General features: G+C 36.2%; 1 protein-coding gene across 1 annotated transcript in view; it reads left to right on the top strand.

The window, feature by feature from the left end:
• Positions 1-20,144, top strand: part of RIT2 (Ras like without CAAX 2) — a 372,189-nt gene that overhangs the window by 119,271 nt on the left and 232,774 nt on the right. The window contains exon 3 of the mRNA XM_060613718.3: positions 9,131-9,204. Coding sequence (XP_060469701.1) covers positions 9,131-9,204 — 74 coding nt within the window. The remainder of the gene's footprint in view (positions 1-9,130; positions 9,205-20,144) is intronic.

Raw genomic sequence — 20,144 nt, 5'->3', positions numbered from 1 at the left:
GGACCTATGCTTCTACTTAGGTCATCTTTAATTTTTCTCATGTCCTACAACTTCCTAAGTAGAAGTCTTGCAAAACTTTTGCAAGATTTATTCTTTGAGATTTGATATTTTTGACAGTATGTTAATACAATAATTTCATTTATTCTATTTGCTGATTGTGCATAAAAATGATTTTTTTTCCTGTATTGCCCTTGTTGCCAGAAAACTTACTAAATTGATTTATTCAATCTACAAATTTATCTGTAGAGTCTTTGAAATATTCTATATATCCAACAGACATTTTTCTATGAATGGTGACATTTTCCCTTTTTGAGTTTCTTTTTTTTTTTTTTTTTTTTTTACATATTTTTGTCTAGCTGAACAGGTGGAACCACCAGCATAAAGTAAATAAAAGTATTTATAATCACTATTCTCATTCTGTATCCAGTCTCCGAGTGAATGGTTTTAATATTTGTCCAGTGATCATAAAGTTTGCTTTTCGTTTAGCCACTTATTACTAAAGATAAAGCAATCTGCTTTGATGCCTAGTTTGCTAAAAAGTTTTTGAGGTTTTGGAATTCCTTATACATAAGAAGATATCGATAGGTCTATTTTTTTTCATCTGAAATAATTATAAATTCAAATGGCACTGTAAGATATAGATCCTGTCCCCTTCCCCAGTTCCCCTCAATGGTAGCACTTCTCAAACCATAGTACAACATCACAATCAAGATACAGATATATTCAAGATACAGAACATTTTCATGACTACAATGATCCTTTATGTAGACTTTGAAAACAACACCCACTCCCTCCATAATGCCTGGCAACCATTAATCTGTCATCCATATCTATAATTGAGTCACTTCAAGAGTATTATAAAAATGGAATCCTAGAATATGGAAACTTTGTGGATTAGCTTGTTTCAATTAGCATAATTCTGGTGGAGATTCATCTAGGCTATTGCATGTATCAACCTTTTTTTTATTGTTGAATAATAGTCTGTGATATAGATGTACCACAGATTGTGTAACTATTGAAGGGTATTTAACATGTTTCACATTTTTGGCTATTATGAATAAAGCTACTACAAACGGGGGAAAAAAATAGTGTGTCTTTATGTGAACATAAGTCTTCATTTCTCTGTAATAAATCCAAGACTACAATTGCTGCTTTACATATTACATGTGGAAAATAAATACATGTGTAATATATTTTTAAAAATATACACTGTAAAATTTTATTTTATGAGTGATCTCATGTTTCCACATTCTTACCAGCATTAAGGGTTGTCATTTAAAAAAAAATTTTTAACATTTATTCAATTTTGAGAGACAAAGGTAGAGCATGAGTGGGGAGGGGCAGAGAGAGAGAGGGAGACACAGAATCTGACGTAGGCTTCAGGCTCTGAGCTGTCAGCACAGAGCCTGATGCAGGGCTTGAACCCAGGAACCATGAGATCATGACCTGACCCAAAGTAGGACACTTAACCGACTGAGCCACCCAGGCACCCCAGTTGTCACTTTTTTCAAAGCCATTCTGATAGGTATGTAGTAATAGTTGATTGTGATTTTAATTTGCACTTACCTAAGGCTAGTAATTTTTTCTTTTTTTAACAAAAGGAAAGGGACTTCTATTTCCATTATCTTCTGGTAGTATCTCCAGAATGAATTGGGTTCTATCCTGAAACATCTAAGACACTGGTCTGTGGAGTCCTATCTTCCAATTATATTCACCTTTGGAAGTCATTCACTTGGTATTCATTTTTCTTTTCCACCATCAGTGTCACTGTGTCCTAGTACCTCTAATTTGAATTCCAAATTTTTAAAAACTTTCTCTAATGTACCCACTTTGGTTTGGATTCTTATTTCAATATTAGAGCTATTGGTCATTTTCCCCACATTATTGTATCCGGATCAATTATTTAATTTTCTGGATCCAGTGGAAGAAATGCAGACTTCTTATTCTAAAATTGAGAATTACAAACAGTGATAGTAGAGCATCAAACAAAGCATGGATTCTTGTAAGCGTAGAATACTGTGTGACTGAACAGGTGGCATGCCCATGATGCCAGCTAAAGCTAATGATGTTGAACATGTTTTATGTGCTTATTTGCCATCTGTGTATCATATTTCATGGAATGTCTATTCATGTTTTTTTTTTTTTTCACTTTCTAAATGGATTGTTCTTAAGATTTGAGAGTTCTTTGTATATGCTAAATAGTAGTCCTTGGTCAGATATCAGGTTTGCAAATATTTTCTCCTAGCTTCTCTTTTTATCTTCTTAATGGGGTCTTTTATAGAGCAAAAGCTGTTTTAAAATTTTGAAGTCTAATTTATAAATTTCTCCTTTTATGGACTTTGTGTGTCAGGTCTAAGATTTTTCCTGGCCTTGGATCTTGAAGATTTTTCCTATGTGTCTTCTAAAAGTTTGATAGTTTTATGTTCAAGCTTCTGATCCATTTTAGATTGATTTTTCTATAAAATGTGATCCTGAGTTAGAGGTTTGCTTGTTTTTACCAATGTAAAATTTTTCCTATGCCATTTGTTGAAAAGGCTCTCTTTTCTTCACTAAATTACTTTTGCACTTTTGTCAAAATGTAGTTACACTTTTGAATGTTTATTTCTGAGTTCTCTGTTCTGTTTTATTGAGCTATGTGTCAATACTATGTAGTCTTGATAACTATAGCTATACAGTAAGTCATGAATTCAGGAAACCTGATTTTTCCTACTTTGCTTTCTAAAAATGTTTTAGTTTTTCTAGTTTTTTTTTTGTTCTTCTCATAAAAAACTTTTAAAAATGGTGCCCATATCCACACATACATATGAGTGTTCCAAAATTTTGATAGGCATTGTGTTGTCTTTACACCAATTTGTGGAGAATCAACATCTTTACAATGTTGAGTCCTCTAAGCCATGAAAATGATATGCTTTTGCCTTTAGATTTTTAAGTTTCATTCATCAGTGTTAAGGGCTTTTAGCATATAAAGCCTGCATATGTTTTGTTTAAACCTCAGTATTTAATTTTTTGAAGTGTTCTAAATTGGTTCACTGTTAGATCCGTTATAGTCTAAATGTTTGCTGTCTTGCTAGGCTGCACTTGGTTTCTCCTGGGCTTTTTTGTTTTGTCTGTACCCATTAGTGTTTCCAGGCTGCCATCGTCTTCAGTTTCAAATTTGTGAGGCAAAAAGAAAACATAGAGAACTCACTACACGGCTATTCCTTGGATCTCAGAGTTCCTAGCCAGGCTGCCTTTTCCTCCCCAACTTTCAGAGTCATCTTAAGCTTGTTCTATGTACAGTTTTCATGGTTTTATTTTATGTAGCAGGAGGCATAGGGAAAAGTACATCTATTTCATCTTCCCAGAAACCACAGTCTTGGTTTAAAACAAAACTCTGCCACTAGATGTGGCTCATATTGTATCTGAGCTCCAAAAGCTCCTTGGAACCCTTCTGGAGGTGTCCATTGAGGGAAGGTGAAGAACTGGCAGAACTATGGGACTCCCACAACTGATCTAACCATAAAAGTTAGTTTTTTCTGTGAAGAGATAATCTGTATTTAAACACATTCTATCTTAAAATACTCTGGGACACAACCATTTTACAGATCATGGCCATAGGATTATGCAGTCATTCATCATGATTATGGTAAATGGGGGAAAGAAAGGTAGAACAAGATGTCTTCATTTCTTTCTGAAGGAACTAAGGAGAGGAGAACATCTACTCTTTTCTTTTCCTCACCCCCAAAACAAGAAGTGAGGCAGAGACAAAGGACTTGAAGCACTCAGTGTCAGTGCCTGTAGCTCAACCCCGTTACCTCTCATTTCTGTTTAGCAGAAGAGAGCCAAGGAATCAGGTTTCTCAAGAACCCCTCTATCTGGCTGAAAAGAAAGTCTTAGAAGGCTCTAACATTGAAAGGATGTGGATGTCCTGAAATATTTTCTGTTCATGACAGTTTTGGGAAAGAACATTGATTTTGCTGCTCTTGCCAAGCTGCTGCAGGTCTACTCACTAATGATGACTATTAACTCTTTTAAAGACCTATCTGTTGGCTTATCCTTGCTATGAGAAGCCATTGTTTAGAATGGCCTCTCTCAGTAATGGCCATCTGCAGGTGCAAATCTCCAGGTAGTGTCTGTTATTCCAAAGGAAGCACTACAGCTTGTACCACCTCGATAGGTTTGCTGTGGAAAATCTACCTGAGGACCCTATAGAATGTATATGGTTGTCCTCTTGGCGTTGAACTTCCCAGAGCAGTGACATTGGGCATTTTCCTGGGAGCAGCAGGGAAATGTTGATTGGTATGAACTACCACACTAAAATCTGTCTATAGGAAAGATTTCAATTGCTGTGTAACTCAGATATCATCACCCCTTACTCTTCCCAGACCTAAATAAACTTGGCTTACTCCTCAATTTTAAAGCATGATAAAAAGTCTAAACTCTGCCCTATAATTCCAGTGTATTTCCAGGATTTACTTTTTAATGACACCCCTTTCTTCAGCTCTTATTTCCATGGTGGGGAAGTATGTTCTCATAAACTTTTAGTCTTCTCTGAAGCTAAGTTCAGCCAGTTTTCAAAACCATTTTCAAATCCAGCAAGCTTATATACCCTTATTAGATTTCACTGAATATTTATATTCAAGAGGATGGGCTGTGCTAGAATCGATGCAATTCCCTTTCTTTCTTGGCCTCTCACCAGTCCTCCCCCTTCCAAACTCTGTTTTCTATCTGTTACTTTTGAGGATTGACTTCAGCTCAACTTGAGCTCCTCTGGGTGTCTTCTGCTGTCTTCCTAAATAAGTACATTTCAAATGTTTCTAATTCAACACTCATTATAATACAGTTGAATTACCTGTTTATTTTCATGTATTCTCCCAAGATTATAAACTATGTGGATAGAAATCAGCTGTCTTTTTCAACATGGTAGATTCTGTGCCTATCAGAGTATGTAGCACAGATTACACACTCAAGCACATATCGATGTCATTATTGATAAATATATTGATATATTAGATTTGTATCAGTACTGGTTTAGTTTCTCTTTCTGCTCAAGAGAAAATTTCTAGTACACTGTGTTCTAAGATGCTTCTGCTTTATACACATATAAACACACAATTAAGATGATTTGCTTAAGTAATTGAGGAAGTTCTTATAAATTATCTGAACCTGAACCTTCATGTTGTATTTTTTTAATTGGGTTAATGATTAATATCTTAGAGATGTATACTACCTCAGAGTTAGAGAAACATATCTTCAGTGTAAGGCCAGTTATTACACATTTCAGGTTTTCAGGCAAACCATGTAAGAATTTTTCAAGTATCTTAAGATTTTCAAAAAAGTCTTCTAGTGAGGACACCTGGGTGACTCAGTTGGTTGAACATCCAACTCTTGATTTCATCTCAAGTCATGATCCCAGGGTCCTGGAATCAAGCCCCCTATCAGGTCCTGTGCTGAGCATAGAGCCTGCTTAAGATTCCCTCCCTTTCTCTCACTCTGCCTCTCTTTCTCTGCCTCTCTCTCCCCCTCACCCCTGCTCACGCTGTCTCTGTCTCTCTCTCTCAAATAAAGTCCTCTAGTGAAAATTCAACAATAACCTAATATTTTCTCAGTTACATATTGTGGTTTTAATATATCCAAATTTTGCATTTACAACTAACATCTTAAAGGTATTTGAATATATTCTGCAAAAGAATTAAATAAATTTTTGTATAGATTATTCAGAACATCTTAATGTTTTTTAATTATAGACTTTATATTTTGGAAGATTATTGTAAACATATACTACCAAATTGTCTGATTTATTAGTTGGGTTGGCGGGGGGTGGGGAAGTGGAGCGGGGAAAATGACCACATGGGTAAATAGAAATGGCAGAAGTAGAAGTGATTTAGTTTTAATATAATTTAAACTTAAAGCAATATAGTTACTATATAACATGGCTTGGGTTTAAATTGTGGTCTTTTTTTCTTCCTTACTTCCTCTTTCTTTTCTATTTTTTCTCTCTCTCATGCTCTCTTTCTCTCCCTCCCTCTCTCTTTCCTTTTTAAGGCACCATTGTTATATTCCACTTTAGTTGATCCTTCTAGAACACCTGTGCATTGACTAGTATGTACTATTAACTCCATATTACAAGTAAGATTAAATGGTTGGCCAATAATAGCAGTATTTAGTGATGGATGTGAGGCTTTATACAGGCTTTTGGTGGCTTCTGCCTGTAAAATTTTAGAGAAGGAAAGTGAAGAAGACCCATCCTAAGAGAAGCAATGGTGTCCAATCAATCATCAGTGTTTTCAAATGAATTTTAAAGTGGTATTTTAAGGTAGAATTTTAGAATTTAAGGTGGAATTTTAGAGATACCTCTAAGAATGTGGCTCCACTGTGCTTTTCAGTACAAATAATACAGCAGGCAGTTACTATTTCTGCCTGATAAAGCTTTGTATATATACATTTGGCCTCTTGCTTTAGAAGATAAATGAACTCACTTCAGGGCTGCATCTATAGGCAGATGATTGAAATTCAGGGAGGTGTTTATATGCATTCAAGAGAGAATTTCTGTCACTGCATTTCTACATGGGAGGTCTCAAAGGGAGTGGATGGATGGAAACAGGAGGGAAGATTGTTTATTGGAAGGAAATGAAAGGGATTAGTTTCTATGGAGGCCAGGGAGGTGACCTAGATTCACAACACTGGAATGTGTACTGTGATAGACACTTCTTAAAAGAGAGAAAGAAATCTTGGATAGAAGGCCTGACTTAATTTGCAGCCAATTCACATCAAGTCTCTTTGAAGGGGTTTTGTGATCCCAAGAGAAGCTTTTATTTGATATAGGTTTCATGTGCTGGGTTTATCTAGGGCTCAGATAATCACACAGAGCAGTTCTTGTCTGGATTACTCAGCATGCTCCTGGCCTCAGCAGGCTCTTTTTGGGGCCTTTGAGTTTAAATAAACAAACATGAAATCTGAAAGACTCACATATGATTCTTAGGTCACAGCATCCTTTCAGAGTAGCTATTCTTATTTCCCTATGAAATTGAAAAACAACCCTATGCATTAAAAAAAATATCCACACGATTTCTCATGTGTAAAAGGCAGATCAGTGAAAATACAAAGAGCAGTGGAGTAGAAAATAGAAAGACTGTGTGGTTGCTCATATATTGAATGGTGTCACAGAATGGTCAGTAGTTGCTGAAACCACACCTGATTGATCAGCCTGCAGATTATACTTCCCACAATTTTCTTTCTGGAGCACAGTCATAAGGTATGACTTTTCCTTGAAGAGGTAGGCTTATGTGCCTCTAAGTCTTTGGATCTTAACATCCCATTGCATATATGTATGTCTTCCACTGTGATTGTTTAAGTTCTTGAGAGTAGAGACCAGGATCGTGTGTGTGCATGTGTTTGTACATCTTCGCATCTCCAGCACCTAGCAAAAACTTAGTTTTGGGGAGGTTCTCAGTACTGTGTGTTTAAAAAGTGCCTCCTTGGTTGACCATTACTATTTTCTAAACCAGAAGGTTCCGAAAATCATATGTGGTTCAAAGTCAACAGTATGAATAATTGTTGAAATTGTGCCAAAATTCAATGCTGTCCTAAATGCTGTTAGTAGTGGTTCTGTTTGCTCTTTACTTAAAATATAAATGGTGGATGGGGCACCTGGGTGGCTCAGTCATTTAAGCATCTGACTTTGCCTCAGGTCATGATCTCACAGTTTGTGAGTTTGAGTCCTGCGTCAGCTATGCTGGCAGCACAGAGCCTGCTTGGGTTTCTCTATCTCTCTCTCTCAAATAAAAAAAGAAAGAAACATTTAAAAAAGAAAGAAATTGGGTGGTGGGGAAGTCATTAAACCCAAAGCAAATAGAAGGAAGGAAATACTAAAGATGAGAAGAGAGGTAAATAGAGAATACGGGAAAAAAAAAAGGAGAAAATAAATTATACTGTTACTTCTTTAAAAAGATGAACAAAATTGACAAACTTTTAGCTATATTAACTAAGAGTTTACTCAAATAAGGAATTGAAATAGGGAACTTAGTACCAAACTTACAGAAACAACAACAACAAAAAATCAGAATTGTATGCAGAAGAATGAATACCCTTACCAAACATATTGAACAAAACAACAACAAACTGAAAATGGATCAATAACGTATAGGCAAAAAGCTAAAATTATAGAACACTTAGAAGAAAACATAGAGTTAAATATTCATTACCTTGAATTTTAGAATACTTAGAACACCAAAAACATGAACAATAAAGAAAATTATACTTCATAAAGATTAGAAACTTTGCATTAAATGCCATTGTTAATAAATTTTAAAAACCTACAGAATAGGAAAAAAATATTTACAAATCATTTATAAGTGTTTAGAATCCAGAGTATATAGGCATGTATAAGTTAACAAGTACACAAACATATTAAAACTTCTTACAATTTTTGGTGTACAATTCTTTACCTTCTTGGTTAAGTTTATTCCTAAGTATTTTATTCCTTTTTGTGCTATTATAAATGGAAACATTTTGTTTTCTTTTTAGATTGTTTATCATCAGTGTATAGAAACACAACTGACTTTTCGTGTTTTTGTATCCTGTAACTGCTGAATTTATTAGAAGTTCCAAAAGTCCTCCCTTCCCCTAGCCCCATGGAATCTTTAGAGCTTTCTATTTATAAAATCATGCTATCTGTAAATAGAATATTCTACTGCTTCTCTTCCAATTTGGATGATTTTTATTTATTTTTCTTACCTCATTGCTCTGGCTAGGACTTTAGAACTATGTTAATTAGAAGTGATTAAAGTAGACATACTTGTCTTGTTTCTGATCTTAGAGGAAAAGCTTTCAGTCTTACATTGAATAGGATGTTGCGATGTGAATATGCAGTGCATGATGAAGAACAGACTGATAAATGTGTTTCACAATTTGTTCTGTAGGTAATATGACCAAGGTACCTCAAATAATAATATTGTTCTAATGAAGGAGAAATAAAGTGGAAATTCTTTCCTATATTTTCCTGGGTTATCCTTCTCACTTTGTGTACTCAACTAGAATCTCTGATTCTTTTATTTAGTTAACCTATTTAGAAATTCTTGGTTATGAAATCTAAAAATCATGCCTTTCAGATTAATATATTTGAGTATAAATTCTGTCTTGTGTTTTTCAGAAGATGCTTATAAGACCCAGGTTAGAATTGACAATGAGCCAGCTTATTTGGACATTTTGGACACTGCTGGTCAGGTAGGTAATTTTCATAGCTTTCTCTAATCTTTGAGTCCAGTTTAGGCTTTAATCTCAAATCCATTTATCACAAAGAAGAGTTTAACAATTCAAACGGGACAAGAACAAATTCACAATAGCGATGGGGGATTAAATAAGAAAAGAATTGGAAGGGAAATGTGACTCTTGGCCAACAGAATATTTCAACATTCCCATAATGTTTTAAATATAAAAATATAAATGTAGATGTAATATTGCCATCTAAGATGATAAAATTAGTTTATTCCTCAGATGTATGTAAAACTTGTCTTAGACCCTAATATGATGATAATTTTTATTAGAAAAATGTACTGAGGTAAAAAAGGAAGATCTGCTCAGCAAATATACTCATGGAACCAAGGCTAGAGACAGGCAGAATGGGTGACATAAGCAAGATGCATCACAATCTAATGCATTAATTTACAGATGTGTAGATAAGAACAAGGACAAAAACTTCTTTGGTTTAAAAGATACATAAGAAAACAGAAAGGTGGCAAATCAAACAATGATTAGAAAAAAATAAGCAAAATATAACCAACCTTAAAGTGGGCATACCTGTATTAATATCAGACAGAACAGATTTTATTGCAGAAAAGCATTAATAAGGTGTGGAAGTGTCCTTTTGTAACGGAAGAATAATCAAAGATAATTTCTGGTCTATATTCAAGACAAATGTGAATCCAAAACACATAAATCCAAAAGCATGTATAATGGGAAACTTTAATGCACCTCCGTGAGTACGTGCCATGTCAAAAAGTAGTGCAGTTGTAGATTTGAGAACTCATTTAGCTGAAACAGCATGTTGCAGTCGATGTGTGAGTAGGTATTCTTTTCACATAAGTTTTTACACATTTTATTGATGTCTAATACAATTGCACAAAATGTAGTCTGAGATTATTTGATACATATATAATTTTGCTTTGTGACTTAGAATGTGATAAACTTTTGGGATCTGTTTAAGCTAGTGACTACCTCTCCAGTGGGAAGGGGAGAGCGACAAAGTGGACTTCAACTATTATATGTAATGAGCCATGTTTCATAGAGTTCTGATTAAATATAAGAGAATATTAATAGTTGAGAGCCTGGATCATAGGTTCACAGATCCTCATTATGTTATTTTCCTTTTGTACTTAAAGGATTTATATGTTTAAATGTTCTATTTCGTCTCTTTGATATAACTATTTAAAAACACTACATTAACTGGTACATTGGTACATGTCCCTGGCAATACGTGGTCTGTTTCTATATTTATGAGATTTATTAAGATTATTCGAAGTCCATATATTAGCAAACTCATTTGTTCTGAGGGATATGAGGACAATGGGCTTATGGTAGAAGAGGAGGGCTGAAGCCATTGGGGCTATTTAGAGTGGGGAAATTATTTCAGTTACTTGAAAGAGCTGCATTATCCAAGGGAAAATATACTTCTTTTCAGGGGAACTTTAAGCCTAATTACAAGAAGATTGAGTAGGTTAAACGTCATTCGATGTAATAAAGTATTTTTTAACATCATGTTATCAAGATCACTAGCATACAGTATATACAGTGTGCTCTTGGTTTGGGGGGTGGTAAATTCCCGTGATTCATCACTTACATACAACACCCAGTTGTCATTGCAACAAGTGCCCTCCTCAATGCCCATCACCCATTTTCCCCTCTCCTCCACCACCCCCCCATCAACCTTCAGTTTGTTTTCTGTATTTAAGTGTCTCTTATGTTTACCTCCCTCCCTCTCTGTTTATAACTAGTTTTTCCCTTCCTTTTCCCTATGGTCTTCTGTTAAGTTTCTCAGTTTCCACATATGAGTGCAAAAATAGGATATCTGTCTTTCTCTGACTTATTTCACTTAGCATAATACCCTCCAGTTCCATCCACATTGCTGCAAATGGCAGGATTTTTCTTAGTGCCAACTAATATTCCATTGTATATATAAACCACGTCTTCTTTATCCACCCATCAGTTGATGAACGCTTGGGCTCTTTCCATAATTTGGCTATTGTTGAAAGTGCTGCTATAAACATTGCCCCTATGAATCAGCACTCCTGTATCCTTTGGATAAATTCTTAGTAGTGCTATTGCTGGGTCATAGGGTAGTTCTATTTTTAGTTTTTTGAGGAACCTCCATACTGTTTTCCAGAGTGGCTGCACCAGTTTGCATTCCCACCAACAGTGCAAGAGGGTTCCCATTTCTCCACATCCTTGTCAGCATCCATTGTTTCCTGAGTTGTTAATTTTAACCACTCTGACTGGTGTGAGGTGGTATCTCAGTGTGGTTTTGATTTGTATTTCCCTGATGATAAATTATGTTGAGCATCTTTTCACATGTTTATTGGCCATCTGGATGTATTCCTTGGAGAAGTGTCTATTCATGTCTTCTTCCCATTTCTTCACTGGATTATTTGTTTTTTGGGTTTTGAGTTTGGTGAGTTCTTTATAGATTTTGGATACTAACACTTTTTCAGATATGTCATTTGCAAATATCTTTTCCCATTCTGTTGGTTGCCATTTAGTTTTGTTGATTGTTTCCTTTGCAGTGCAAAAGGCTTTATCTTGATGAGGTCCCAATAGTTCATTTAATATAATAAAGTATTTGTAACAACTGAAAACCTCCTCTGACAACAACAACAACAACAAGCTTCTTGGGAAATAGCCAACCTACCTCACTGAAAATAGTCAACTAGAATTATGCTTTGGTAGAAAGTGAAACCCTTTGTATTTTTTTAAAATTTTTTTTAATGTTTATTTATTTTTGACAGAGAGAGAGAGAGAGAGAGAGAGAGAGAGAGAGAGACACGGAGCATGAGCGGGGGAGGGGCAGAGAGAGAGGGAGACTCAGAATCTGAAACAGGCTCCAGGCTCTGAGCTGTCAGCACAGAGCCCGACACTGGGCTCGAACTCAGACCGTGAGATCATGACCTAAGCCGAAGTCGGACGCTCAACCGACTGAGCCACCCAGGCACCCCACCCTTTGTATTTTTAATAGTCAGTCTACAAGAATGTATGAACACTTACCTGGTCACATTTGGTATTAATGTAATCATGGATAACTAGATGTTTTTCCTCTCCATTGCTGTAGGGTTGGCCATATTACACTGCCCAGGTCAATGAATTGTCAGCAGATGAATCAACCTGCTAGTTCTTGGTTGAGGTCTTAGGAGGCACTAAGGGTACTTCTGCTATGCATGAAGAGAAGGCATGAGGCAGGTAACCCTTGGTTACAGAAAAATGAGGGAAACACATGGAACAGACCTAGACTCAAATCAAAGACTAGAGCAAAGCCCAGCTCACTCACAATCTGACGCACATCTCTTCTAGCCACCACACAAACTGATGAACTAGAAAACATCATGAATACTAGTAGCTTCAAGCTCCTAAGTTTAAGTAGCTTTGTCATGCAGCATTATTATAATAATAGCTGTCAGTGCAGCAAATTAAATGAGCCCTTATTAGTTCAATATGCCTAGAGATGGAAACTATTACTTGTTTGTAGATGAAGTGGTGAGTGTGGAGAGAGAAATCTACACATACTGACTCCAGTGCTTTGTAATGCTGAGAGTCTATGCTCTGGAATCAATGAAAAACTTGTAAATAAACAATTTTTAAAATGTATATATCCTTATTTTTCTGAGCTAGCTTCAATTGCAGCCAATCATATTCAGAAATGCATCAGTCTCAAAAGACGATGACTTGTTGGCTTCCAAACTATTAATCTCTCACATGCAAGAGATAATCTATACAGGTGATTTAATGAAACTTATGCCACATAGGGAACAGTAGAGAACACCACTGAAACACATTTAATAATACCATCTTGTTTTCTTTTGTAAATATTCTTATTAAACATCTGTTGAAATGTATTACCGTTACAACAAACCCAGGAAATAGAAACGTTACTGTTGCCACCTAGAATTTGAGTAAAACAGTATACAAAGAAATGACTGTCCTTTTGGAGGCAATGTTGGTAGTAGGGCCAACTAAGTGTTTGTGTTTGAGCTGTACACATAGCCCTGCAGTACTTAAATAATTCCATGGAAGAATCATTGGCCATCACCAAACAGCACGTTGGAAAGGACTTTTACCTTAACCATTCTTCCAGTGCTTCAATTCTCAATGCTCCTGCCAAATGCTCATTAAGCTTATGTTTGACCAAGTCAGATGATTAGGTACTCTGTTTCTGGAAACAGACAAGAGATTTTAGGAAATTTTAATTATTTGAAAGTATTTTCTTACAATGAGATTACATTTTCCTCTCCGTACTTTCTACCTATGGGTCTCAGATCCCTTGAAAAAAAATGGTTACTCATTTTATAAATGAAAAATTTAAGTCTTACAGAGGTTAAATGACTTAACTAAAATAATAGAGCAAGCCACTGAGCCAGCTATTACTAGATTCTATCTACACTCCTGTGCAAGCTATTTCTTACTTCACTCCTCTTATGGAATCCCTTTGTATGTATGAAGGTACTATCCTAGGTCAAGAAAATGCAGGATAGAATAGAATTTTGCTTCTGTTCTTAAAATGCTTAAGGTTTGGAGCAATGGGAGATGCTAAATTAAAAATTGCAACAAATTGTGATAAGCAGTATAGCAGAAGTGTAAAATTTTTGGTAATGAGTTATCTCTGATACCTAAATTATTCTTTGTTCTGACCTAAATATAAAAAAAAATCAATAAAAATAGACTTAAATAACAATATTTACATTAATTTAGATGAAACTCTAACAAAGTAAGTTCAGTTTAATTATAAATGTATTGAATTATTCTCCTCATTAGAAATGATACAAATAATTGTCCTCCAAACACTTCAAATTATATATTTTTTGATGTGCTACATATCTAGTCACTGAAACTTCCTAGGAAGAGCAGAGAATTCCAATTTGGAATATGCAAGCTATGGTAAAACCATAAGCAAGTCCAGTGAATAAATGTTACTTTATGGGGAAGGAGGAAGTTGGGAGAGGGTGCTTTAAATGAAAGTCCATTGTTAAAAAGCAAGAATTCAGAGTGATGATAGTTTGCCATTGGCTGAGTTGCAGGGTTAGTCAATTTCTTCTAGAAGATTCAATGTATATATTTTCTTGTTGAGGCCTATAATTAATAATTCTTTCCTGTTGACACTTGTGTTGGGGTGTATAATGGACAGTTCTTCATGTAACTGATATGGTAACTTTTAGCCCTCTGACACTACTTTAGTGAGGATTCTCTTTAATTTTCACATTTCCTGCTTTGATCAAGACCTTTCTCTAGAAGCATCACTGATCAAAAGTCAGTTTTTCTACCACACTAGTGATTTTGTCCTTCAATGCCAGGAAGGACCTTTCCTGGTTGTCATGTTCTACATCAAAGGGCAAATACATAAGCAGTTGGAAACCACTTATGGCCACATTTGGGTGACTAGGTAGGTAAAGAGGGAAAATTCTCAGACATTTTTCTTCTATAGTCCATATTTATCAAGATTGTAAACATTGAAGATCATCTTCTTATTAGGTACATCATTTTTACAAAGGTTTTACGGGCACCAAATACAAAACTTAAGAACAAAAGAAATACAAAACAAAAGAAATAGCAAGTCCAAATTGTCTGGTGGTTCTAAACTGGGACCATAGATCTGAAAGTAGCCAACTGAAAATATTTATTGACATTTATTCCAACTTAAGGGAGAAAAATTCTCCTTATGGAGGCAAACATACAGTCATGTATGCCTTCTGGAAGTCCCAGTTTAAAGCAGGCACTTAAAACAAAATAGTAAATACTGCAAGAGCACACTGAAAGAATTAACCAAGTGCATTTGGAAAGATAGAGTGCAGGTATAAACATGAGGCAATAGCTAATGGACTCTTTACAAGAATGGCAAAACTTCAAGGATATATTAAACTAATATCTAAAAAATGCTTTTGGAGACAAATGTTATCCAATAATATACCCTATAAGTTTGCAAATTCAGAGATCATGAAATTGAATAAAAATCCAGCCAGATAATAGTGCATATGAAAGAGTTTTGTGAATTCTGAGCCCTGTAACCCTTCAGAAAAAGCAAGTAAAAAGTTAAATTGTCACAAGGTCATGATGATGCTTTCTGAAAGCTCATAATCGGGGGGAAAGTTTCCCCTTTCTCAAGGACTTGGGAAATGTGGACCAGGGCATTTTCTTGCCATAAAAGATATATTAGAAGAAAACAGTGAAGAAAAGGTCTGGTCTGGACATCTTGGAAAAGCTGTCTCCTCAGATGTTTTCTTTTTCAGTGCTGGGAAATGTTTATTTTCAGGTCACCAGATGGTGTGTAGGTCGAGTCAGAGTTTGGTGCTTTCTTTAGATGGGCCACATGAATCCAAGAGTCTATTCCTTGGAATTTGACAGTACAAGGATAAGTTAGAAATACCTGATAAGGACATTTCTAGTGAGGTTGAAAGGAGTCTGTCTGGAGGTGTCTTTTTCAATAGACAAGATCTCCAAATTGCAAGGTATTATGCTTAAAGTCCTCCCCCAGGAGTGCACTGTGAAAAGATTGCCCTGCTAAAGCATGGTTATTCTTAACAGAAGCAATTAGACCTTTACAGTGTTTAAGTGTATCTTCTTTTATTAACTGTGGGTCAGAGAAGTCAGGGGCCATGTACATTGGACATCTTGTGACTATCTCAAAGTGTGAGAGTCTGAGTTTCAAAGAGAGTGACTCTGAGATTTAGAAGGACTAAAGGAAGTGCTTTGGGCCAAGGTATTTAGAGGAGCTCTACAGATTTTATCAGTGGAGTCTTAGTAGCATCAATAGTACATTTGACTCTGGATTGAGGATGATAAGCACAATGAAAGTGTTATAAAACCAGCCAACAACACAGACTTGTCAAAGCACATGACCATTAAAATGGATTCCCTGATCACTATAAAGTTTAAAAGGGATTTCCCAAGGAGGGTTCATCTTTTCTAACAGAATTTCAGTCACAGAAGAAGCAGTGGCCTGTATATAAGGGAAATGTTCAGTCCAGTGAAAAATGCATATGAGCCATGACTAAAACCTATGAATAATCCATGAGATGGGGGGAAACTATCTAGCCCATTTGTTTGAGCAGGATTTCCTGCATTATAATTTAAACAGGTGGGACAAGTGAGGTAGGGAATTTTTGTGGCCTTATTAATATTTTTATACCAATTTTGGTTCATGAATTCTCTTAATGTATCAGTAGGCTAATGGTTTAATGACAATGGTATAGTGGTAAGTAGTGAGAATTTTGGAATTTCTCATAGTACCAAATTGCTACTTGGCCCAAACCAGAGTTCTCCCTTTTTATTGAATGAGCACTTACTAGGTTGTCAATATTGTATTTCTTTCCTGGGTCCAATTTCTGAGTATCTTTGGGCAATTTTTCCCAATATCATTTGGGAGAACATCTTTTTCAACTACAACTGAGGTTTGGCTATTAATTTCCTTGAAAGCAGTGTTTTTGGTAGAAATAACAGTGGTTAGGGTTAGGGTTTTCTTTGGTCTCCAGAGAGTTGAATTTGGAATGCCTAGGAACCTTAATAACCAGAGCATCCAGCAAAAGTATGGTATCTAGTAAATCTTGGATAAAGGATCCATTTTTAACTTTTCCACACTGGAGGTAAGAAAACATTAATGTTTCCTAGCATCCCAAAGTCAGGAGCTATCCTAAAGGCATAGGGACTAGGGGTATAAATGTTTGCAGTTTTACAGTTGGTGAAGATACAAGGATGGTTAAAGGGGATCCCATGATTTCTTCAGTAGCCTTAACTAAAAGGGGAGTGGTAGGAATGGTTCTGAGGCAAGAAGGATATCCTTGGGCTACAGTACCCTATGGGTTAATAATGGTCTCTATGTTTTGGGGTGGGTATTCCAATGGCATTCATTCCCTTTCTTCACATACAAAGAGGAAAAGGGGAAATTGATAATTAGGATGTCTGAGGGAGCTTTATTAGACTTTAAAGTCCCAAAAGTTAGATCTTCTGGATCCATATAATAGGATTAGGTATGTCATTTCTTTTAGTAAAGCATACAGAGGTTGAGCCATAAGGGAGAAGCTGGGAATCTAATTTTGAAAGTAGCTAGCCACTCCAAGAAAACCTCATAATTGGCACTTACTTAGTTTTAGGTTTTGGGAAGTTCAGGATGCTATAAAGCCAACCTGGGTCCAAATGTAGTTCTTGTTCTGAGGTCAGGTTCCATAAGTATTGAATCTGAGTTTAGCAAACTGTAATTTTGGGGGTATCTCGTGTCTCTTTAAGGCCAAAAATTATAATAGATAGATGCTGCCTTTCACTGAAGAGGTTTCAGGACAGCAAAGAAAATAAAATCATCTACTTACTGTAACAAAATAGAGTGTGCAGAAAACTTATCATCCAAATCAGCTTTTAAGGTGTGTGAAAAGTAAGGAGACTCTGTAAAATTCTGGGGCATTACTGTCCAAGTGCATTTCTGTTCTTTCCAAGTGAAGCAAAAAGATAGTGGCTATCTTTATCAACCTGAATAATAAAATTCACTGTATAAGTCAATTACATAAAAATTCACTTTTAATGGAAATGGATTCTGGTAGCAAATGGGGAGGAGGTGTTAGGTAGGAACAACAAGGTGCCAAGGGATAACAACATTAGTTATTTCTTGGTGGTCCTGGACAAATCTTCATCCATCGCTGTTGGGTTTTCTCATAAGTAAAAGAATGGGTATTATAGCCACTAGTGCAGGGGATAATGAGCTCCTGCACCTTGTAATCTTCTATTATGGGCTTGATGCCTTGAAGAGTTTCTTTATTTATGGGGTATTAATTCTGGAAAGAGGGTTTTGAGGGGTCTATCTGAATCTTGATGGAAGGTGCACCATGGATTCTGCCAATATCAGTTAAAGATCTTGCCCATATAGAGGATGATAGCTGAACCAATAAGGACAAATGATTAGTATCCCCAGACTCAGCTAAAGTGTTGTCAGATTGAGCAAGTAAAAGATGTTGAAAAGTCATTTAATTCACCTGGTTGGTTTGATTACTATTGTCAAATTCTAGAATTATTTCCTCCTTTTGAGAGAAAGGAATTGTAGCATATTTTTGTAAGAACTCTCTACCCCCCCAAGGTAGAGGGGTAGAGGAACTAAGGACAAAAGAGTGTTTATCTCTCAAAGGGCCTAGGTGATGGACATAGGTTCAGAGACAGGAACCTGTTGAGATTGACTAGATACCCCCATTATTGAAACTCTATTAGTTCTCCTAGGCAGGAGTTACTTTTAAACAGTGGGGTTGAGCCCTGAGAATGTAGCTCTGGTGTCAGTAAAGACAGAAATTCTTTTCTAGAGATTGGTTTCTTTGATCCAATTAAGAGGGAGGATTGGGAAGAGCCCCTGTAGTTCCTCAGAACCCCTTATTGAGACTTAGGGGGCATAAGAAAGGCTGGCTAGAAGGCTGAAGGTGCCTGAATCTCTTAAGATGGTAGCAATCTTTTTTTCTAACATCCTGGCTCTTGGCAATAACAGTAGAAGCAAGGAGGTTTTTGGTTTTGTGTAGGGGCCTTCATTTGCCAAAGTTGAAAATTAAGAATTTTAGAGGCGTCTCTCTCAGGTGACTTACCTAGGGTTCAAGTGAGCTGGTTTGCCAAGTTAACTAATTATGGAGTGGACATAGTTTTCCATTCCATTCTGGTCCCTTAACTAAAAAATATCATGGTTCAGCCCATTAACAAAGTTAAATACTACTTGAGTGGATTCAATGTCTAAGAAAGACCAGAATTATTGTTAAAGACAATTTAATGTTGATTATAATAGTAATAAGCAGGTTCATGAGGATTTTGTGTGCAAGTCTGAATTTTGTTTTAATCAATTTAGGAATGGCTACTGTAATTGCTCAGTGGAGATACCCAGGGAGTGTTCTAGCATTTTGTCAAAAATTAGGGGTCAGTTTCTCTAAATCCCTCTAAAACATTTCAAAATGTTACTATCAGAGGTGTGTGGGTGGCTCAGTTGGTTAAGCATCTGACTCTTGGTTTTGGCTCAGGTCATGATCTCACAGGTTGTGAGTTCAAGCCCCACTATCCATACTGAGCCTCCTTGGGATTCTCTTTCTTCCTCTCTTTCTGTCCCTTGCTCCCATCTCTCAAAATATATAAACTTTAAAAAAATGTTCCCATCAGGCTACTTTCACCAATGTTTGGCCAACTTAGATGTAAATCCGAGAAACCAAGTTGGTAAGTTTGAATAATTATGACAAATTCTTAGCAAACCTATGGGAACCTCCTAAGTCATTTTAGGAAATTCTGCATGGCTAACAATTCAGCTTTAGTCCAAGGAACAGAATAAATTTGGGGTTTATTTGAATCACCAGAAGACTTAAATTTAACGGGGCAGGTTTTAATATGTTGGGGAGGAAGGAGGCGAAGGGGAAGAGATTCAGACAATAAGGGAAGTTTGGCAAGAGAATGAGAATGGTAAAACAGAGCTATAGAGGAGGTGGACCCAGTGTAGATGGGGAGGGTGATGTCATGGAAGGTGGGTCCTCAGCAAAAGGTGGCTGCCATGTCTTCTGAGACAAGGAAGATGGAGAAGAAAAAAGCCTCAGAATCCTTTTTGTTGTTCTTGAATTGTTTGCTTCCCTCAGTCTAGCAACTGGATTTTTCACAGGGCAATTTTCACAGGGCTGATGATGTTTGGAAGTTTCAAAATACCAATCAAAATAAACATCCAATCCACTGACAATTTAGAGCCATGCTATCCAACTCAGTTTTGAGAAAGGTAACCTTGGGCAGATCAAAAGTTCTCCATAATAGCAATTGATGTTCTAAGTTACTTTTGGTTGGGTTGGTCCATTTAGTGAGAAATGCAGATAAAGGGGCACCTGAATGTGTCAGTTGGGTAAGTGTCTGAGTCTTGATTTGTGTTCAGGTCATCATCTCATGGTTCCTGAGATTGAGCCCCATGTCAGGCTCCTGTGCTG

The sequence above is a fragment of the Panthera onca genome, chromosome D3 (assembly GCF_046562875.1).
Source record: "Panthera onca isolate mPanOnc1 chromosome D3, mPanOnc1 haplotype 2, whole genome shotgun sequence".
In the NCBI taxonomy this organism is placed as follows: domain Eukaryota; kingdom Metazoa; phylum Chordata; class Mammalia; order Carnivora; family Felidae; genus Panthera; species Panthera onca.
The sequence above is the reverse complement of the archived record's forward strand: the minus strand, read 5'-3'. Positions and strand labels throughout refer to the sequence as shown.